At 37.4% G+C, this 24,324-nt stretch overlaps 1 protein-coding gene across 1 annotated transcript in view; it reads right to left on the reverse strand.

Moving 5' to 3' along the window:
- DCAF5 (DDB1 and CUL4 associated factor 5) overlaps positions 1-24,324 on the reverse strand; it is a 127,020-nt gene that overhangs the window by 71,389 nt on the left and 31,307 nt on the right. Inside the window, 4 exon segments of the mRNA XM_043981405.1 lie at positions 10,241-10,370; positions 16,852-16,991; positions 18,111-18,147; positions 19,033-19,177. Of these exon segments, the coding sequence (XP_043837340.1) occupies positions 10,241-10,370; positions 16,852-16,991; positions 18,111-18,147; positions 19,033-19,177 (452 nt within the window).

The following is a 24,324-nucleotide window of genomic DNA, read 5'->3' on the forward strand; positions in this document are numbered from 1 at the left end:
CTTTCTAATCTTTGGATTTTCATTTGCACTGACAGAATTTCTATTTGCTGAATCCTTTCAAGTGACCCATATACAAAACATTCTTAGCTCTTACAAATAAGGCATTTTACTAGCATGCATATTGCTAATTAAAATGGGACTGGGTTTTCAAAATCCATTAATTTTGTTTTGTTCCTGGGAGCAAGTCCTGGTCATATAATGCCCACAATAAATATTAAATGATGTCGATGGTGACACATTTTACAGCTAGACTTGCAAAAAGGAAAGCAATATGGCCTAATGGAAAACAAAACAAAACGCTAGATAAGGGGTCAGGACAACTAGGTTCTGATCCTTGTTTTGTGTTACTAACTAGCAAACACTAGCAAAATGATTGCATTTCTCAGACTTAAATTTGTTTAAATCTTAGCTGAAGTCTAAGGTCTATTTTCAAAAAATTTATTCTAAACTAAACAAATTCCAAGTAAAATGAGCATTTTGAAACAGAGTAGAAAAGAAAAAGAGGATTCTTATTTGTGATTCCTTTTGGTGAAGTGCAGTTTGCATACTTTTTGCCGATATGTTTTACTCAGAAAACCCTAAAGATTGAACTAAAAATTAACTGAAACTAAAAGAAGAATATAAATTAAGCCCACTACTACCAACAGAACTCAAAAGGAAGAGAGAGAAATTCTATTCAAAATAAGTACAGAATATATAGAATATCTGGGAGTCTACCTGCCAAAGACATGTACATGAGAACGATATAAATACAACTATAAAACATTCTTTAGAAATAAAGACTGACCTAAATAATTGGAGAAATATTAATTGCTTGTGGTTAGGGAATGCCAATACTACCTAAAATTATTTAGCATCTATACCAGTAAGACTACCAATAGATTATTCAGCTGAAAAAAAAAATACTAAAATTTATGTGGAGGATGGTCAAAATCCTCAAAGGAAAAGAGTTAGGCAGAAGGAGCTCTAGCAATATCATATTTTGTTACTGATTAAAAAAAAAAAGTCAACTAGTGGAACAGATTAGGTAATCAACATACATAAGCAAATGAACACAGCATCACATTCAGTAAACCCAAAGACCTCAAACGGGGATAAGGGCTGGAAAAACTGGAAAGTGGTCTGGTTGAAATTACTTTTGACCAACGTTTCATATCATATACCAAGATAAACTCAAAGTGGATACACGACTTAAATATAAGTAAGTCACAACATGAACATGAGCAAATGAGAGGAACAAGGAAGGAAACAGCATTTGCAGCAATGGATTGGAGCAGCAAAAAGCAACACCTTGTAAGGATGTCTGAAAGTCTGTAACCCTGGGAATGTCACTTAGTACTCTACTCACCCTCCTGGCACGAGCTTACACTGGAAGGGGGAGTTTTTTCACTAGGTAATTTTCTATACTAATGATATCACAAGTACAGTTCCTATTCCTCTCCAGGCTTCAATCTTGACTCCCAGAAAATTCTCTACCACGCCACAGAGAAGGCTCTTCACTCTGGAAACTCATTCTACCCTTGAAATATACTTCTCCCCTGCAGCCCCTTCTTTTGATTGGTAGGTTTCTCCCAGAATCTTTATTTTAAGGAAAGCTCCCAGGTCAGTCATGTCTTCATTTCTCTCCAAGCCCCACTTTTGACTCTGAACTTTTTCTACCATCTTCTCCCCTCCCTCTTCCCCCTTTCAGCTTTCTTTTATGTGTTGTCTGCCTCACTGGAATGTAAATTCCTTGAATGTAGGGACTGTCTACTTAGATCAGATGTAGCTGATGGCACAATGGATACAGTCTGGACCTGCAGTAAGGAAGACCTGACAAATCCAGCTTCATATGCTTACAAGCTGTATTGACCCTGAGCAAGTCACTTAACCTCTGTTTGCATCAGTTTTCTCAACTGTAATATGGAGATAATAATAGCACCTACTTCACAGGGTTGTGAGGATCAAAATCTTTTTTTTTTTTTTTAATTGAGGGTCTTTCTTCTGATTGCTTACAGAATTAGTTTTAACAGCTGGAATTGTTCAATTTAACTGAGTACTTTGCAATGTGAAGCATAGGTTTTTTTGGTTTGTTTTTAGAGGCCACCTATATATTCTTTTGAATGGTGCTGTTTTCTGTACTCCTAAGTTTGGGACATTTTTCTTCTATTATTTCTTGCATTATGGTGTTCAGGTTTTTTGACTTGTCATATTCTTCTGGGAAGTCTATGATCCTTAAGTTAACTCTTCACATCCTGTCATCAAGTATTTTGCTTATTATATAAGGATCATGTTGTTCTTTTAACATTAATGTTTTTTGTTTCTCTTCTTACAGTCTTTCATGTCAGTATATTCATATTCCCAATCTGGTTTCTTATTTTATTTCTACAGAGACTCATCACTGCAGATTCAAGTTTTTCTATTCTAATAATTATTTCTGTTTATTCTAGCCATAAATTCTGCCATTTGTTCCTTTTAATTTCTGATTTAAATTTTAACTTAAGATTCTGATTTCTCTGAAACCATTCAGGAACATCCTAGCAATGTGTTTCAATAGGGGGTGACAAGTGAAATCAACAAAACTGGAAAAAAGACTCCAAGAAACTTAGTCGGGTGTTCAAGGGCAAGGCAGAGATACATTTCCAAGGTAACTAAAAGATTTCAAGTCTAGATAACTCAAAAGAATGGTTATCATTAACAGAAATAGGAGGATTAGAAAGGAAAAACCAGTTGGTGGATAAGAAATTTTATTTTAGACATGCTGAATTATTTATTAAATACTAATTGTGGGAGTTGTACTAAGCACTAAGGAAGGAGAATATAATAAAAAGTGACATGAACACATATTTATATAGCAGTCTAAGTGTTTCAAAGTGCTTTCTTCATAAATACCCAAGAGAAAGACTGTTGTTATCACTATTTTATAGAAGATGAAACCGAAGCTTGAATAAGTTACAAAATATACTCATCTTTGACTTCATAAGTGTCAGGAGTTGTTGAGACTTGGCCCCCACTCCAGAAACTTCAACTTTAGCAGAACGGCTTAAAAGGAAGTGTGCTGGACAAAGCAGGCAATTCTGGCTTGTCTCCCTACTTGTCTCCTACCACTACTATCTTTTTTTTCTTTCTAATTTTCTATCTTCTCTTAATTTCCTGTATTGATTTGCAAGTCAGGTCACTAAGAAGTTGGAATTGTTGGTGCTCAAACTGCAGGAGTCACATTGGACAGACCGGGCAGGGTTTCCTTGGCATCCGGCACTCAAAAGCAAGAGAAACTGTGTTCATAGATCCTAGATCTAAAGCGGGAAAAGACCTCAGAGGCCATCTAGTTCAACTCCTTCATTGTTCCTTTAAGTAATTTATTAGTTTCATCAAGCATAATAACATATATGTCTTCTCTAACCCTTTCAAGTTAACTTCTGTAGCTCCTACTTATTCTGTCATGGTATCTATAATCTTTAATGGCTGGCTGTCTTGAGAAATAAAGGGATAATACAATACCTCCTAATTTCCAAGATACTCTCTGCAAAAGCAGAATAGAAGCATGTACCATAATCACCCACCCCCACACCCCACAAAAATCACTTAACTTGGAATTCTCATACCTAGGTGAAACCTAACATAAACTTGCATTTCTAGTCTGTTTTCTGTGTTGTTTTCATGTCACATGCCAAGTATCATCTTGTAAGAAATTTAATCTTTATATAAATTCTGGCTTCACTTCAGTACACAATGTAAATGGGGAAAGATAATTTTCTTTACTAACAAACCAAAAAATGGTTGTGTGTTACAGAACTGTGACACAAACTAGAAAAACCTTAAAGGCTATAGAAAGGTCAATGAGAAACATCAAACCTTCTATGATTATATGGGTATGGAAACTCCCCATACCAATACTGATTTCAACCTAACTATAACTTAATGGATGAGTATTAAAGACCTGACAGGAGTATAATTATAATAATCATGTTTGGCCACCAAGAAGGGTTGAATAAAATGTACCTCTCACTGTAATGGGAAGGAATAGAGTATGGAAGACTATAGTGCCCAGCTTGGAGTAAGGAAAAAACATCTTCCCAAGTTCAAAGTTGGTCTCAGTACTTAGTAGCTGTATGATTCTGGACAGTCACTTACTGCTGTTTACCTCAGTTTCCTTGTCTGTAAAGTGAGCTAAAGAAGGAAATGGCAAACCATTCCAGTATCTTTGTGAAGAAAACCCTAAATTGGTCACGAAGAGTCGGAAATGACAAACAACTAAATGACAACATGCTGTCACACAGAGCTGATGTTTTGGTTGGTTTCTCTAAACTGTTCCCCACCCTTTTTTAATCTTTGTTACAAGAGATGGCTTGATGGTTAGGGAAGGAAGGAAAAAATATTCAGAAATGAAACTGATGCACAATCAAGAGGTATCAATAAAAATTATTATTTTAAAAAATCTAAAAATCATATACAGCTAGGTGGCTCACGGAATAGAGCACTGGACCTGGAATCAGGAAGACCTGAATTCAAATCCTGCACCTCAGATACTTACTCCCAGTGTGACCCTGAGCAAGTTACTTAGCTTTTTTTTTTTTGGCCTCAGTTTCTTCATCTGTAAACTAGGGATCCTATCTTTCGAGGTTGTTGTAAGGATAAAATGAGATAATATTTGTAAAGATCTCTGTAAACCATACAGCACTATATAAATTCTAGCTGGTGGTAGTAGTAGTAGTAGTAGTAGTAGTAGTAGTAGTAGTAGTAGTAGTAGTAGTAGTAGTAGTATATAGGCTCAAAGAGGTTAAATGACTTATCCACTATCACACAAGCTACTTTGCAGCAAGAGAGTAGAGTTGTACCTCAATATTTCTGATTTTCAAGTAAAACAACCCTTTCCAAGATATTGTATGGAATCTGTAGGCTAGGGTGGCATTCAAAATTGAAGTAGAAAATTTTTAGATTGAGGAGCTCATGAAAATTGTCATCTTATATGGGAGAGATGCTTCTAGCCCCTTAAATAATAAAATAACCTTGTGGTAGAGAACTGTTCAAAAACCCATCTAGTGAAATGCAAGGAAAGATTGTTTTGGATATATGTGAAGGCTAAGATCCAGCACCTAGCTAAATTCTGGATTGTGCCTATTATTTTTTAATGTTTATTTTTTAACAAATAGTTACTTTTTCTACTTGGGACAGTTAGCATATCAAAATGTTGATCACTCAGCCTAAAAGAGCATACACAAAATATTAGCACATTGGTGAATATAATAGGACCAAACTGATCACTTTTGCTTTGAATTCAGACACTACTTCTAATTTTCCTATAGCTTCTCAATCTTTCATTACAGCTCCTTCTCAAGGATTCAGATTCTTATTTCTTCTAGTCACTGCCATCCTTCAGGAACTATGCATGCCCCAAGAGCATATCAGAATCTGATTTTGTAGTGGTCTTAGATTTTAAAGCACCTGGTGTAAAGTACAAAAAAAACCTACACAAGTTTTCTATGTTTGGGACTTGCTATGGTTCTGCAAAACTTTTATATCACCTTCTTCCTCTTCCCCTTTGAGTTCCTACTATAAACAGGAGTAGACAAAATTTCCCTGTGGACCTATCGAGTTATATTGAGCATCATCTGTGGCCAAGCACAGGTTTTTATTTCACTTTGGAAGTTTCTGTTCTATATCCTCATGATGGGTTCAGAAACCTTAGGACTCTGCAGTATAACAATATGTGGGGACCAACCTACTGTCATTCCTTGATTGATGTTCTATGCCCATAACTCCTAAGCCTATCTTTTTAAAAAACCTCCCTCATCTCTGTGTACTCTCTTGATGCTCCTATATGCCAGAACCTTAGTTACTTTGGAAGAGCAGATTAAGGCTCACAAAGTGCTAGCCCAAACCAGAAGGAAGGAACTACCACAGCCATCTCACCAGCTCTGCCAAAAGAGGGCACTCTGCCTCTCTTGTGTGAAGCTGCTAACAAGTTGACAGGTGAAAGAAAAGTCCGAAAGCTACAGTTTGGCTACCTTATCCATAAATTTAGGGCGAAACTTATAGCAAAGTACTGCCAATTAGTAGCTTTTAATAGCAGCAGGAAAAAAAAGAAACTACTCTTTATCCTATCTCTGGGTCTACTTGTTTGTATATCTGTTTTATCTACCCTACTACATGATAACCTTGAGGGTAGGAGCCACATTTTATTTATCTGCCTCGGTATCCAGAAAAATGTCTTATAATAATTTGTTGATTATAAGAATGATGATGGCCCCCAGCTATCTAACTCCAGAACAACTGAAACAAAAAAAAAGGCAGCTAGCCTTCTGGTTAGGGTCCCTCTTTAGCAGAGAAATCACCATCATTAATACTTGTTGACTAATTGAGAATTAGATGGATGGCCTCACATAACAGATCCCATAAAGTTATCCAGGAACCTCAGGCTGAGTGACAATGGCTAATCTCTTTGCCTCTCATCATCTGGGAAGGATTTTGTTTCCCAAACTGCTCCTTCCAGCTGTCCTCTTAATGTCCTTAATCATGTTATCAAATCCAGATGAGGCAAAGACCTACTCAGGGCCCAAACTGTGAGTAAGAATGAACAGGCTGGGGGCAGCTAGGTGGCACAGTGGATAGAGCACTGGCCCTGGAGTCAGGAGTACCTGAGTTCAAATCCAGCCTCAGACACTTAACACTTACTAGCTGTGTGACCCTGGGCAAGTCACTTAACCCCAATTGCCTCACTAAAAAAAAAAAAAAAAAGAATAAACAGGCTGGGACTCAAATGAGACCTAGAGATCATCAAAGAGATATAAAGGAAAGATCCCTAAGAGCCTGGAGTTCTACGGCCTAGAAGATAGATACTTTCAATTCCCCTTTCCCCATTCATGTTCCTTATTCCCTTCCCTTTTTATACCCCAAACAGACACACCACAAAAGTTTATGTGGAAAGCCTCATGTGTCATTTTGGTGTGCCTTTAGTGTGTATGGGATAAAGATGCTAACCAAAAAGTCTATACAATTCATAAAAGGAAATAAAAACCACCTACTGGGAATGGCTTCATCTTTTTTTTTTCCCCAGCTCTCAAATGCCCCAAAGACAATTTCACACATTGAATATAAAGTCTTTTTCAGTTTCCTAACAGTGGAGAAAGAATACTCTAGTTTGTAATGGAAACAGCAGTTCAAATCTAATTAAAAGACCTGTCAGGTAATTATAGAATCGAGTTGGGAAGAAAGCGAATGACCTCACCCTATTTCAAGTGAAGATGAGCTCAGCCAGGGATAGAGAGGAGTTTGCCAAGTGCTAAGTATCAGGGCCTTAGGAAGGTGAAAGGTCAGAAAGCCATAACTGTTGTTTTCCTTCAAAAGCGCCAGGAAACATATACTTGTTAACAACAGCTGTTGTAGAAGTCAAGAGTTCTACATCCTACCCATACCCAAGTGGAGTGATTCTATTTCTTTTTAATAGAGATCTCTGATCACGGAATGCCCTCAGAGCTGCTACCATTGCAGTTGGAAGATGACACACAAGCATGAGCTAAGACACCACACATTCAGGTGATGAAGGCAGAGTCCTCTCAAATCTGGCTAAGGCAGCAACAGTGCTAGGGGGAGCAGATGAAAAGGAACCAAGAAGCATAAACATAAGATGAGAGATCAGTATTTATTAAGTGCCTACTATGTGCCAGGCACTATGCTAAGTTCTTGGCATACACAGAAAGCTAAAAGACAGTCCCTGCCCTCAAGAAGTTTACAATCTAATGGAGGAGACAACATTTAAACAAATACAGACAAAGCAAGCTATATACAGGATAAATAGAAAATAATTAACAGAGGGAAGGCACTAGAATTAAGAGGGCTTGGGAAAAGCTCCCTATAGAAAGTGGGATTTTTAATTGGGGCTTAAAGGAATCCAGGGAGGTCAGAAGTCTGCACAGAGAGGAGAGAGGATTCTAAGCATGAGGGACAGCCAGAGAATGCCCAGAGCTGAGAGATGGAGTGTCTTGTTCATGGAACAGCCAGGAAGCTGGTGTCACTGGATCAAAGAATACATGTTGGGGAGTAAGATAGAAGAAGATTGGAAAGGTAGAAGGAGGCTAGGTCATGAAGAGCTTTGAATGCCAAACACAGCATTTTTTATTTGTTCCTGGAGTTAACAGGTAGCCACTGGACTTTATGAGTAGGGGCATGATACGATTGGACCTATACTTTAGGGGTTGCATAGAGGATGGACTGGAATGGGGAGAGACTAGAGGGAACCAGACCCACCAGCAGGTTGTTACAATAATGAAGGCATGGGGTGATGAGGGCCTACAAGGCAAAAAAACCTGAAGTCAATGGAGAGGATCTCACTGAAGAAATACAATGAAATACTGAGAAGGTAAGACAGGGGTCTTCCTGTTAAAACCATATAACCTTGTTATCTCAAGGATGAAATGAGGTAACATCTGTAAAGTGCTTAGCACAGTGCCTGGCACATAGTAGGAACCATATAAATGCTTATTGCCTTCCCCTATCACCTTCAAGACATGTCCAAGCGATAAAAATAAGAATTCATAGGATCCAAGATTTACAACTGGAAAGGACCTTAGAGATCATCTCATCCAATCCTCTTAGATATAGAAAGTCAAGGCCAGAAAAGCTAAGGGACCTGCCTAAGAACACTGGTCCCATCAGCAGAAAGGACAGGAATCCAGCCCCAAATCCAAATCCATTACTTTTTCCACCACACCATGTTAATTCCCACAGAAGAGTAATAAGTTTGTCAGGACTGTCATTTTCATTTTAGAATCACAGAATTCAAAATGAATCAGACTAATTTGGGGGGGAGGGGCGGGGCAATGAGGGTTAAGTGACTTGTCCAGGGTCACACAGCTAGTGTCAAGTGTCTGAGGCCGGATTTGAACTTAGGTCCTTCTGAATCCAGGGCTGGTGCTTTATCCACTGCACCACCTAGCTGCCCTAGACTAATTTTTACTGGACCAATTAAATTTCCTTAGACACTAGCAAACTTACTAGATGACAAAAGGTATGGATGGAGGTTTATAAAATACTGACGCTACCAATGAAATCATGTTTTTCTGAAATGGAATTTTAAAATTTCACCATTTAATTTAAAAAATTATTTTATTTGGAAATATTCATTCTAGCCATCTCCCTTGGTAAGAACAGGTATGTCCATGAAAAATATCCCCAACAATCTCACAAGTTCAGGACAAGCACTCTCAACTCAATAGGAATGGCTACAATAGGTCCTCACTGGGTCCTTTTTAACACTATGGAGCACTGCATTGGAATAAATGTGCTTATTGTAATAGTCCTATTACCATGATGGTGAAAACTAATGTATCTTTTTTATTTTTTAAAGTGAGGCAATTCGGGGCGGCTAGGTGGCACAGTGGATAGAGCACCGGCCCTGGACTCAGGAGTTCCTGAGTTCAAATCCGGCCTCAGACACTTAACACTTACTAGCTGTGTGACCCTGGGCAAGTCACTTAACCCCAATTGCCCTGCAAAGAAACCAAAAAATAAAAAAAAATAAAAAAAATTAAGTGAGGCAATTGGGGTTAAGTGACTTGCCCAGGGTCACACAGCTAGTAAGTGTTAAGTGTCTGAGGCTGGATTTGAACTCAGGTACTCCTGACTCCAGGGCCGGTGCTCTATCCACTGCGCCACCTAGCTGCCCCAAAACTGATGTATCTTAAAAAACCATCAAGGAAAACAGTGCTTTGTACTCTAAAGCCCCTTTCATCCAAAACTCAGCTAACCCATAGTTAATTTATTTTTTTGGTAATCTTCTCTGAAAAGCAATCCAGAAAACCCTCAAAGAGAAGAGCTGAGGCAAACAGAGGCCACAACTTTTGAATGAGACACAAGTAAAGATGAGACGAATATCAAACCAATTTTAGCACAGTGTAAAGGAACAGGTCATTTATATAATAGAGTTGAGGAACACACACAAAAAAAGCCCCTAGACAAAAATATCTCCCCCAAAAGGCCTTAAATGCCACACTAAGTGTTTTATTCTGTTGGGTAATTATTAAGTATCGCTTTTAGAACACAAATACCCTTGGAACACTAAGTTCCCTCCTCCACAAGTAGGGACTTATATTTTCCTGTTTTCTCTCTCTTCCTAAAACACCAAACTCCACAGGATTCAATGATGCAGAGACCTTAGATGGTAAGATTTTCACAAAAATACTTTCTGACTGAAGCTGATCATCTCATCCAAGAAAGTAGGAAGTCGGACATTTCTCATGACTGGTGAAGGAAGACAACTTACCTCTGAGGTTTCCGAATATCCCAGAGTCCTACTCCTTCCTTTGAGTTGGCTGTGGCTAATAACCTGGGTTCCACAGGGTTAAACATGACACTATGAAAGGCTGATGGATAGTTTGCCAGGCAGAAGGGCTCTGTAGAAGAAAAAGAATTTTGTTCAACTGATTTATGTGCACCTTTGGGCTATACATGGACAAATAAGAAGAGACGAGTCGGGTAACATATTGCAAAGCAAATGTCCCATCAAGTGAAAATTCCAACATGGCAAATAGTATCTCAAGAGGGGCACTTTGGGATTTTTACATAACCATGTACTTTTTTTTTCATAAAAGTATTTTATTATTTTCCAGTTACATGTAGAAATAGTTTTCAACATTTGTTTTTATAAGATTTCTAGTTTCAAATTTTTGTCCCTCCACCCTCCCCAAGACAGCAAGCAATCTGTTATAGGTTATATATGTACAATAACGTTAAACATATTTCTGCATTAGTCATGTTGTGAAAGAAAAATCAGAACAAAAAGGAAAAACCTCAAAAAAGAAAAACAAAAAATAGAAATAATATGGTTCAATCTGCATCTAGATTCCATAGTTCTTTTTGTTTCTGTCGTTGTTGTTTTTTTGCGGGCAATGAGGGTTAAGTGACTTGCCCAGGGTCACACAGCTAATAAGTGTCAAGTGTCTGAGGCCAGATTTGAACTCAGGTCCTCCTGAATCCAGGGCCGGTGCTTTAACCACTGAGCCATCTAGCTGCCCCCATAGTTCTTTTTTTTCTGGATTTGGAGAGCATTTTCCATCATGAGTCCCCTGGAACTATCTTGGACCATTGTATTGCTGAGAAGAGTCAAGTCTATCACAGTTGATCAACACACAATGTTGTTGATACTGTCTAAAATGTTCTCCTGGTTCTGCTCACCTCACTCATCATCAGTTCATGCAAGTCCTTCCAGGTTTCTCTGAAATCTGCCTGCTCATCATTTCTTACAGCACAATAGTATTCCATTACATTCATATACCACAACAGGTTCAGCCATTCCCCAATTGATGGGCATCCCCTCAATTTTTTATGATCTCTTTGGGAAAAAGACCTAATAGTAGTATTGCTGAGTCAAAGGCTTTATAGCCCTTTGGGCATAGTTCCACATTACTCTCCAGAATGGTTGGATCAGTTCATAGCTCCACCAACAATGCATTAGTGTTCCAATTTTTCCACAGTTTCTCCAACATTTATTATTTTCCTTTTTTGTCATATTAGCTAATCTGATGGGTGTCAGGTAGTACCTCAAAGTTGTTTTAATCTGCATTTCTCTAATAAATAGTGATTTAGAGCATTTTTTCATATGGCAATAGATAGCTTTGATTTCTTCATCAGAAAACTGCCTGTTCATATCCTTTGACCATTTCTCAATTGGGAAATGACTTAGTTCCCAATATATTTTAGAAATGAAGCCTTCATCAGAAATACTGGCTATAAAAATTGTTTCCTAGCTTTCTGCCTCCCTTCTAATTTTGGCTGCATTGCTTCTGTTTGTCCAAAACCTTTTTAATTTAATGTAATCAAAATCATACATTTTGCATTTCATAATATTCTCTTGTTTTGTCATAAACTGTTCTCCTTTCCATAATTCTGAGAGGTAAACTATTCCTTCCTCTCCTAATTTATCTATGGTATCACCTTTTATGTCTAAATCATGTATTAATTTTGACCTTATTTTAGTATAAGGTGTAAGATGTTGGTCTATGCCTAGTTTCTGCCATACTATCTTCCAGTTTTCCCAACAGTTTTTGTCAAATACTGAGTTCCTATCCCAGAAGCTGGAGTCTTTGGGCTTATCAAACTACTGTTTGTACATTACTAAAATCATTTACCACTGTGTCTCCTGTGCCTAACCTATTCCATTAATCTACCACTGTATTCCTTAGCCAGTACCAAATAGTTTTGATGACTGCTGCTTTATAGTAAAGCTTCAGATTTGGTACAGCTAGCCCACCTTCCTGTACATTTTTTTCATTAGTTCCCTTGATATTCTTGACCTTTTGTTTTTCCAGATGGATTTTGTTATTTTTTTTCTAGCTCTATAAAATAATTTTTAGGTAGTCTGATTGGTATCATGTACTTTTAAATGTTATGTTATTAAATTTTGTTTCTGTGATAGGTACAATTTTAAAATAATTTTAAATATTTTGAATAAACATATTACATACAGTTGCATGTAGTAGATCCTCACCTTCAGATACTGGGAAAAAACAAAAAATACTACTAAAGGAAAGGAAAACTATGTAATGTGGTTAGGAAAATTAAAGTCCTCTATCAGCTGGGATGGGCAGGGGTTAGGAGAAATGTGCAAATCATTAACAGAAAGGTCCAATTGTTGTAAAAAGAAAACTGGATTTAAATTCAGAAGACCAGGGCTAGAACTCTGACAGCCCTGAAATTTACTACCCATGTGGCCTTAAGTTAAATCACTTACCTTTGTTGGGTCTCAGTTTTCTCATCTATACAAAAGAGGGAATTGAACCAGATAACCTCTAAAGTCCCTTCCAGCTTTAAATCCTTTGATCCTATAACCCAAATTACTAAATTTTTAAAGCTAAAAAATTTAAATTGCATAATAACTTGTAAAGACTTCGTAAGTTTTCCTTTCTTGTCTAAATTACTTTGCTAATCCAAAAAGGGACTTTAGTGAGGGAAAAAATATACTGAAACACTAGAATTTAGTTTCTAGGTAGGAGAGGACAAGGAAAAAAATGCATTTGGCACTTAATCTTGTACTCAACCAATTCCAAATAAGCATTATCTAGATGAAATTTGTCCTCTTGTAGTTCTCAAAGTAGGAGAGATGAATCAATTTGTTACCCCAAAGAGCATAGTTATCATGCACACCCATTGGATTTCTGTTGTCTTTTCAGTCATGTCCTAACTCTTCATGACAGAATTTGGGGTTTTCTTGGCAAAGATATTGGAGTGGTTTGCCATTTCCTTCTCCAGTTCATTTTACAGATGAGGAAACTGAGGCAAACAGGATTTAAGCAACTTGCACAGTAAGAGTCTGAGACTAGATCTGAATTCAGGAAGATGAACACCAGGTCCAGTGCTCTATCCAACATACTACCTTGATGGAATAAAAGCTACTTCACTGGCCAGGGCTCCAGGCAAGTACAGAGCAGGCAATTCCAGAAGTGAAATTCACCATCCATGACATAGTGCTTTTGCCTGTCCAACTCTGCAAACATTTCAGGTTGGGTATCAGTCAGACAATACTTTTAGAGTCCATAAAGAATAAGAGGCGTTTGGAACACGATTTTAAAGCAGCAAGGAATCCTAGAGATCATTAGTTCAATGCCTTCAGTTATCACAGGAGAAAATAAAGTTCTCTGTTAGCAAGCAGCTTATAACAGGGAGATTAAAACAGGATATTTCATCTGACAAGCATAATAACTGCAAAACAGAAGTAAGGAAGAGGGATCATGAAGAAATGTTGAAAAATAGGGAGAGTGAATAAAACAAAGAAATATAGGCTTTATGTTTCAATTAAAAGGCAAAAAAGGATGCAGTATTTCTAAGAAGAATGGGCTTGCTAAAGGAACTTCAGGAGAGAGATGCAGGCTGTTCCACACAAATATATCTTTGCCTCAAATTCTAGATAAAAATTAACAAAGTAAGAGAATTAGATTTCACTATCAATCAGTGAGCAAAAATTTATGTGGCAACAATAATGGAAAGGATGCTAGATTAGGTGTGAGAGAAACTGGGTTCAAATCCTGATTATTTCACTTACTCTCTATGTGATCCTGGGGAGTTCTCTAGGCCTCAATTTCCTCATATGTCAAAAATGAGGGAGTTGAACTAAATGACCTCTGAGGTCCCTTTAAGCTCCAAGTCTATGCCCTATTCAATATGTATCATGTGCCAGGTATGGGGCTAAGCTCTAGGAATATATAATCTATGTATGCACCACAAAGAATGTTCCACAAAAAGGGAAAGAATTCTCTTTAAATTTTAGGTCTCGGGGCAGATAGGTGGCGCAATGGATAGAGCATCGGCCCTGGATTCAGGAGGACCTGAGTTCAAATTCGGCCTCAGACACTTAACACTAGCTGTATGACCCTAGGCAAGTCACTTAACCCCAACTGCCTCACAAAAAAAAATTAGGTCTCATACAGAGTAGACTAAAGTCTCATAGGTCTGTGTGCAAAGCAGAAAAGATTGGGGATTTGGGCCTATGTAGAAATGTACCATCCCTCTGCCTTCTTTACAAATAATTTAGGTTGTAAACAATTTAGAAGTCAGAGCACTTATTGTGTAGGTACTATGGGCCTATATGGGGACTATTAGGGGGCTATTGATTTTCTCCACTGGTATCACCAATGTCTGTATTAGAAATATTGTCACTTTGGTGAAAGAATGTTTTTATAACATGCATCATCTCTGTGCTGATGATTCTCAAATACAGAGGGCACAGGGGACTGAGCCCTAGGCCTGAAGACAGAAAGACTTGAGTTCAAATCTGACTCAGACACTTCCTTGCTGTGAGATTCTGAGCTAGTCCCTTAACTTCTGCTAACTTAAGTATCCTGACCTGTAAAATGGGGGTAATAATATCATCTACCTCCCAGGGTTGTTGGGAGGATAAATAATATTCATAAAGTGCTTTGCAATCTTTAAAAAGGTGCTGTATAAATGCTATATAAAGTGCCATAAAAATATAAATGTATAAATGTATGCTATATAAATGCTAGCTATTGTTGTTATTACTTATCCATCCCTAACCTCCCTCCTAACCTCCAGTCTCACATTTCCAACTACCTATTGGAGATCTTCAACTAGATACCAGAAGACATCTCAAAACCAACATATCCAGACCAGAACTCATCTTTTTCCTCTTCCAAACTTTCCTAGTACTGTTGAGGGTACAATCATCCCCCAAATCACCCAGGCTCACAACTTAGGGGACATCCTTAACCACTCACTTTTTCTCACTCCTCATATCTAATCTGTTGTCAAGTCCTATTGATTTTTACTTTTGTAGCATCTTTCATATTTGCTCCCTTCTCTCCTCTGACATTACCATCACTCTGGTACAAGCCCTTATCACTGAATTATTCCAACATTCTTCTAGCTGGTTCCCTGCCTCAAGTTTCTCCTTACTACAGCCCATTCTCTACTCACCTGTCAAAGGGAACTTTCTGAAGCAAAGGTCTGATCATGTTTCCCCCATGCCCATCTCCTATTCAATAAACTCCAATGGCTTCCTATAACCTCCAAGATCAAACAGAACATTCTTGGTTTGGGATTCAAAACCCATAATAAACTAGCTTCTCCTACCTTTTTAGTTTTCCTCACCCTACTTCCCCTTACTCCCGTGTAATCTGTGATCCAGTGACACAGGCCTCCTTACTATTCCTAATTCATCTCCTGACTATATGCATTTTCACTGGCTGTCCCCTATGCCTAGAACACTCTCCCTCCTCATCTCTACCTCCTGGCCTCCCTGAAGGCCTAGCTAAAATCTCACCTACAAGAAACCTTTTTTTCTTTCTTTCTTTCTTTTTTTTTTTTTTTTGGTGAGGCAATTGGGGTTAAGTGACTTGCCTAGGGTCATACAGCTAGTAAGTGTTAAGTGTCTGAGGCCAGATTTGGACTCAGTTCCTCCTGAATTCAGGGCTGGTGCTCTATCCACTGTGCCACCTAGCTGTCCCAAGAAACCTTTCCTGATCCCACTTAGTGCTAAGGCCTTCCCTCTATTAGTCATCTACAGTTTATCTTGTGTATATATCTTGTTTGTACCATGTTGTCTCCCCTATCAGATTGTAAGCTCCTTGAAGGCAAGGATTATCTGCTGCCTTTCTTTGTACCCCCCAGTATTTAGCACAGTACCTGGCAAAAACAGTAGGTACTTAATGATGCCTGTTGGCTTACCAACACGCTAGGTTATATGGGGCATGTATGTGGATATTTAGAAGAGGATGAGAAAAAAGGGGTTAGAGGGTGTCTTTCAGGCTGACTGCTTCTCAATGCATATCCCAAGGAGATATGTGTGTATATGTATATATATTTATGCATGCATGCATATATATAAGTATATATGTGTGTGTTTCTCTGTCTATCTGCAGCTCATGCAGGATACTATAACTAATTGGCACTAGAACACTACACCAAACTCCCAGACATCTTCCTGCACACACTTCTGCCATGTGCACATCCAGCCCTGCCCTACCCTCCACTCTCACCTGCTCTGGGAAATGTAATCAAATCAGCTATTGTCTCTGGAACTTCAAATCCCCATATTCCTCATAGCTTCACTTACTATCCCTATGACTTCTCAGAACAAATACTACCCAATAGACTCCTATGTGTGTTTTCTCCCCCATTACAATATAAGCTGCTTAGGCTTATGAGCAGAGAGGCAGAGGCTATCTCAGTTCTGTATTTGTATCCCCCATCACTCAGCATGGAGTTTGGCAGCTAATAAGCATCTATTCATTCAAAGACATACTAGTTATTTGTTTCCTCCCAAGGGGAAATCTTTTATCTTTCTGCCGTTGATATTACAACTGACAAAAATAGGACTTCTTAATTCTTTAGAATTAAAGAGTGTTTTCTCCTGATACTCACCTCCATGAGGAGACTCCCGTATATCCCAGATGAGAACCCGTCCATCATCTGATGAGCTGGCAAAAACGTTATCATTCACAGGACTCACAGAAAGGCCATATACTGCATCTTCATGGGCAAATACATCCAAGGTCTCGCTGCTGAGAGACAGAGCAGAAAAAAGAGAGAGACACACACATACGCAGACTTCTACCCTTCTGGCATACATGTTTTGTTCATGGAGGCAACTACCAAAATCTAGCAATTATATAACAAGTAATTACTGTGGATTTTTTTTTTCCTTTGGACTGGACCTATTATTCCCCAAAAGGAAAATTCCCTCTAACAATCTAGATCCACAATAGCTTATGTTCTCAGAGGGCTGTCTAAGGAACCAAGAGGTGAAGATTTGCCCAAGGGTCACAGACCGTATTAGTCTCTTTTTTCCTAAGAGGCATGGAAGTGTTGTTATGACATGAGAAATGAAAAACAGGAAGATTCAGGTACACTTGGGAAGAACTGAATGAACTGATGAAGAGCAAAGTAAATAGAACTAGAAGAACACTGAAAGACTGACTCCAGAATGCTGATCAAGGACATAACCAATGGTAAGCATGCCTGGCCCCTCTCAGGGAGGTAGTATACAAAAGGTGCAAAATGAGGCATACATTTTCAGCCCTAGTAGATATATTGATTTGTTTTGTTTGACTGTACTTATTTGTTCAACAGAAAGAAGGTACAGAATCACTGGGAAGTGACAGTGATGTTCCTAAAAAAAAAAAACCTCCCCAATTTTTTTAATTCTTAAAAATAAAGGATATTTTAACAGTATTTAGAATGTTAATGTGCAATAATATTATTGGTTTGCATTTCCTATTAACAAAGTCATTTAATAGACCAATCTGACTTTTACTTTTCTAGAATCCTATAGAACAACAGTATCTGGTTTCTAACAAGGAAAGGAGGAAAGGCTTTGAAATTGTCAAATCTGATTGTGATTGAGGGTTAAAAAAAAAAAAAGAATATGCTAGAAATTGATTTTACTCATGTGTCCTCCTTTACCCTTTTAGGTTTTCTTCTAAAAGTAATTTTATGGTGACTCTGTTAATCCTTTTTTGTCAAAACAATATAAAGTCATAAAACTATACCAAGTTCCTTCTTCAGACGAGGAATTTTGAAGCTTTAATATTTTTTTAGAGAGCATTATTTTGGCCAAGAAGAAATCTGCCTCAGTGTTATAGAAGCAATCAATCACCTTCACACACAAACAACCTATTTACCTTTCAACATCATGGAGGATAACTTGTTCATCATTTCCTATAAGGAAGAAAAACAAATGGCTAATAACAAAAGTTTTCTCCATGCACATTTTAAGTTAGCACTTAATAAAAAATTTTTGTAAAGGTCATCTACTTTGATCTTAAATAGAAGAGTCAACTAGAAAAGTTTTTAAAAATAAATTTGGAGGAGGGGTAGGAATGCTATAGTATGTAAAAAAGGTCAACAGCAAATAAGAATGACAAAATAATGTTCTCAGAATACATAATCTAGTGAGCTAATTTTAAAAATAAAAAGAAAGTTTCATCTGTAAAATGAATTGGTTGGACTCTATGATTTAATTAGGGTCCTTTATAGCTCTCATATTCTATGATTCTAAATATGTGGGAAGATTAGATTCAAGTTTTTCCATTTGCAAATCCCATTTCTTCCTTCTATCAAAAGACATGTGAGCATTTTACTAAAATTAAAATATTTAGTTAATACTTTTTGTATATAGTTCTACTTTTGAAGAGTTAACCTGGATGTGAAAAGGTACATCATAAATAATTTTCCATTCTATAATGAAGGTGTGAGCAACCGTTGCCCAGACAGGCAGAAGTCATAGCAAGTATGTGGCTCAAAAGTCATCTTAGTGTCAGCGCTAGTCATGGCTTCTAGAACTGGTAGCAACTAGGGAGCAAGGCTGAATCTGCTACTCTGATTCACCTAAGAATGAGAAAGTCAGGTCGGGTTGGAAGTGATTTCTATTTGCCTTTTCTGGTAAACACAAATTAACAGCATAACAGTATAATCTTTACCCAGGAGAAATACTTTAAGTAGCCAATAACTTCCCAATATGGTAACAGGAAGTTAAAAAGGTCTTCACTGAACTGTCCCCCTTCAGGACCCTGGCCACAATGGCTTTCACTTCCTCTTTCTTACCTCCAGAAAATACTTTAGTGTTCCCACTGTTGAAAGCCAGGCAGAAGATGTTAGAATGATGCTCTCCTTTCAACTGGACAGGTTTCACCCTGGAGTGGATGGCTTGTTCCATGTGCCACAGCAGAACTCTGCGGTCATCACCTCCTTGGGGAAGAAGGTAGGAGTCTAGGGTTATGGCAAGAACATACATTATGCAAGATGAATAGGACAAATAAAACTACATTAATTAAGTCAGTTTGGAGATTCCTAGAGAGCAGACATTTGTACTAATGCCTCTTGGTGAAATGCAGGAAAAGCAGACGTATATACGTCTTCTTTCTCTAACCTTCCCAATTCAACATAGAACAGCAAAAGAGCCCTTTTCCCCCCACACTTAGAAAAATGTTGTCCAGCCTCTAGTTTCTTCATTGGCTCCCCACTGACAAATTCTACTTATTTGTCCAGAAGATTAACCTTGATCTTTTCATCTTTATTTGAATTTTGGCCTATTTTAATCCTGAGGAGGTCTAATGAAGACTTGATTTTTTTATTCTCACTTATATCAAACTACATATATATATATAGTAAATGGGGCAGATATGATTCAGAGTCTAAAACATGATTCTCTACCCTACAAAACACCTAAATCACACAGAACATAAATCTGGAATGAAGGAGGATGATATTAACAACAATAAAGATTCACATTTACTTAGAACTTTCCTCACAACAACCCTGTAGAGTAGGTATTCTCAATATTAACCTAATTTTACAGGTGAGGAATGAAGTTCAAAGAGGCTCAGGTGACTTGCCCAGTCCCACAACTACTAAATGTCACCCCTGGGTCTCTCCTAAGTCTACAGGCAGCGTTTGCTCTTTCCACCAAGTTAAGGTTTCCATAAAAGAGCCCATTCCTCAGAATCAGGACATCCTGGTTCCAGATCTTGCTTCAGGCACTTAGCAGCTGAGGTGCCCTAGCAGTCACTTAGCCTCTCTCTCAGTCTCCATTTCCTCAGTGGTAAAATGGGAATAATAACAGAACCTCCCTATGGGGTGTTGTAAAGACCACATAAGCACACATATGTAAAGAGCTACATGAAGATTAGTTACCATTATGTTTTGCCAAAAATGCCTCACTCTCAAATACCAAGTTGAAAATAAAAGCCAAAAAAAGGGGAAGGAATTGGTGAAGGAAAAGCCTGAGAGGAGGCATCGAGATTCTGTAAAAGCGGTCATGCTCCTGGAGATGAACGACAACCACAACTGAGAGCAACATTCCGTTTAAACACGCCATCATATGCAACCACTCTTGACTCAGGGAAGCTTTGCAAAAGACTAATTTAGCACAAAGTAAAATAACTCCCAACTCAAACTCCACTGCACCGGCCTGGCCTAGTCCCTCACTGCATCATCCTTCATGTTTAGTACCAGACTTTCAACCAGGTGATTTCATTTTTCAAAGTAAGGCTCTCATAAAGTATCTTCAGATCATGTGAAATCAACTATCATAAAAACTGACCATACTAAAGACAACCTGTGTCAAGATTGAAATACAGGAATTTTTGTGGCAGGGCCTGTTTAAATGATCAACAAATGCCTGTTAACTGAGTGACTGACTTCATACCCTTTAACCCAGCAATACTACTGTTAGGCCTATACCCCAAAGAGATCAACACAACAGGGGAAGCACTCAATGTACAACAATATTTATAGCAGCTCTTTTTTAGCTGCAAAGAACTGGAATGTACTGTAGGAAATGATAAAAGGGATAGTTTTAGTGAAACCTGGGAAGAGCTGTCTTAACTAAGCAAGCAGATCCAGGAGAATAATTCTTTCTCCATATTCCCTTAGGCAAGGAAGCCCTATTCAATATGAACAATTTTGGGGAGGATGCAGGGAATATAATAGATGTTCTGAAAAACATAGTGTCTGGGCAGCTAAGTAGCACACTGGATAAAGCACCAGTCCTGGATTCTGGAGGACCTGAGTTCAAATCCGGCCTCAGACACTTGACACTTACTAGCTGTGGGACCCTGGTAAACCCTCATTGCCCTGTCCCCTCCCAAAAAACACAGTGTCAATATCCAAAACTTTCTTAAAAAGTTTTTCTGTCAGACCCTTTAAAACCCTATCACTCTCCTAAAGAAGTGAAAAGCTGTTCTCCATGATGTATTGCTTCAAATCCAACAACAGGAGCATAAGGATTCTGCCCAAAAATATGAACAAACTTTAAAAAGGTCAAAAGTAAAACTGGAGGAATGTCAGGTATTTAAAGTCCTATTGCTCCCCTGCAATTCACCTAGCAAATGCATAAATTTTTCATATAATTGTTCAGCAGCTAGGTGGGCACAGTGGATAGAACACTGAGCCTGGAGTCAGGAAGACCTGAGTTCAAATTCAGCCTTAGACACTTACTAGCTGGTGTGACCCTGGGCAAGTCAGTTTCCTCATCTATAAAATAAGCTACAGAAGGAATGGAAAACCATACCAGTATCTTTGTCAAGAAAATCCAAAATGAGGTCATGAAGAGTTGGACTCAACTGAAACGAATGAACAACAAAATAGGTTCAAGTCTCTAGCTGCATTGTTTTCCCCATAGCATTCAACTCCAGTGAATACTATAATCAAACTATCTGTGCTTAGACTATTTATCATATTTCCAAAGATCCAGAGATTAAGACAAGACTTCAGCAAGGCAGACTCTCAGGATATGAACGAGGACCCTAGATCTCTGGGTCACCTTTACAAAGTAAACTATAGGGAACAATTACTTATTCAGAGAGCAATATTAGGTAAAGCCACATCATGCTAAATCTTTTGTGACAATTTCATTCTCCTTAGATAATTTTTTTTATTAATTTGTATCCTGAAAATAATGAACACCAAATAAATTGGGTATTTCCACATATGTAATAAGACAGAAAAAGAATTTTGTGGATCTTATTACATACAGCTTTTCTTTTTAAACATAATAAATTCATCATGTAATTTTCAAAAATGTCCAATTTGTTGGGGGGGGCCTTTTGTTTTTTCTGTACATTTAAAAATATGCTTCAATAACATTCTATTCTTTGTTTTTCTTTTGGCTATTCTATTCCTAGTACCCTTCTGTTCCCTGCCTATTCTCCCCAACTGAAGAAAACAAAGGAAAACAAAGTCCTAGTTACAAATATGCACAGTCAAACATTCCCACACTGGTCATATTTGAAAATGTATGTATTGTTTTACATACTGAGTCCATCACCTTCCTGTCAGAAGAAGGCAGTATACTTCATGATCAGTCCTCTGGAATCATGGAGGGTCATTATACTGATCAGTTATTCAAAGTTGTTTTTCTTTATAATATTATAATAAGAATTGTTCTGGTTCTGCTCACTTCATTCCATGTTAGTTCATACAACTCCATTTCCTACAAAACATACTAGTGCTTCCCTACTAAAAAAAAAAAAAGAGCTGCTTTAAATATTGTACATCTAATGCTTTCCCTGTCTTATTGATCTTTTTGGGGTATGGGCCTAGCAGTAGTATTGCTGGGTTAAAGGGTATAAAGTCAGTCACTTGGTTAACAGGCATTTGCTGAATGCTTCCTATGTGCCAGACACTATGCCAAGCACCCGGGATTCCATGAAAGACACAAAGGTGGTCCCTTCCTTCAAAAAACTTCTAATTTTGAAGACAAGTGGAACACAAACACACACACACACACACACACACACACACACACACACGATATACAAGAAATATGCATAGTTCAGTGGCATTGGGGGAATAGTTCCAAATTGCTTCCTAAAAGCACTGGATCAATTCATAATGTTGCCATTTCTCTATTATTGTTTGGAGGTTTTTTAAAATGATTGTTGATAACTAGGATGTCTTCCTTGGAAAACTGCCTGTTCTTATCCTTTGATCATTTATATATTGGGGAATGGCTGCTGTTCTTATAAATCTGAATCAGTTGTTTACATATCTTATACGAAACCTTCATTAGAGAAACTTACTAGAAAGAATTTTTCCCATTTAACTATTTCCCCTTCAATATTAGTAACTGATTTTATTTGTGTGAAAATTTGTTAATGTTATGTAATTAAAATAATCTATTGTCTCCTGTCGTCTTCTCTATTCCTTATTTGGTTATGAACTCTTTTGCTATTCATAGTTGTGAAAAGTATTTTCTTCCTTATTCCTTTAATTTATGGTATGACCTTTGATATCTAAGTTATATATTCATTTGAAGCTTATCTTCATATATATAGTATACACAATTTCTGACAGACTGCTTTCCAGTTTACCCTGAACTCTGTCAAATAGTGAGTCTTTACTCCAGCAGTTTGGATCTTTGTGTTTATGGAACATTATGCTAATTTACTTCTATATGCTGTTAATCTGTTCCACTGATCAACCTCTATTTTTTTAATCAGTCCCTATTGGTCCTATAACTGCTTTGTAGTATAGTTTGAAATCTGGTACTGATAGATCCCTTTTCCTTTGCCATTTCCCTCTACCCATTTTTTTTTGTCTTATGATTCTTGAATATTTGTTTCCCCCCATGAATTGTATTACTTTTTTCTAGACATATAAAGTAATTATTTAGTAGTTTGATTGGTGCAGATTAAGTAAATTAATTTAATTAACAATCATTTTTTAAAACTGGCCCAGACTAATTAATAATTAATGTTTCTCCAATTATATTTCTATATTGTTTAGTGGTATTCACATAGTTCCTATGTGTCTTGGTATTTATACATAAGGCTCACTAATATTTTATATAAAATATAGTTATTGTTAATGGAATTTTTTTATCTCTTCTTCTTACAGACTTTTTACTGGTAATACACAGAAATGCCAATGAGTTACCTGGATTTCTTTTATATTCTATAATGTTGTTGAATTTATTTTTTTATTAATTTTTAGTTGGCTTTCTAGGGTTCCCTAAGTGTTTGCATTCAGATAGATTAGATAGACAGATAGATCTCTATATAATATACATATATATGTATATACACACAATGTGTATATGCATATGTGTATGTATACATGTGCATATGCACACATTGTATATGGATATATACACATGTGCACATATATAAAATGATTTATATGTGTATGTATACTTTATTTGATTATTTTGCCTATGTCTATTCCAGCAATTTTTTTTTCTTTTCTTATTGTCATAGCTGGCATTTCTATGCAATGTGATAAATAGCAGTAGTGATAATGTACATTTTTGTTTTACCCTGATCTTAGTGGAAAGGCTTTTAGCCTTCCTTCATTACATATAATGTTGTCTCCTGGTTTTAAATAAATACTGTTTAC

The sequence above is a fragment of the Dromiciops gliroides genome, chromosome 2 (assembly GCF_019393635.1).
Source record: "Dromiciops gliroides isolate mDroGli1 chromosome 2, mDroGli1.pri, whole genome shotgun sequence".
Lineage (NCBI taxonomy): Eukaryota > Metazoa > Chordata > Mammalia > Microbiotheria > Microbiotheriidae > Dromiciops > Dromiciops gliroides.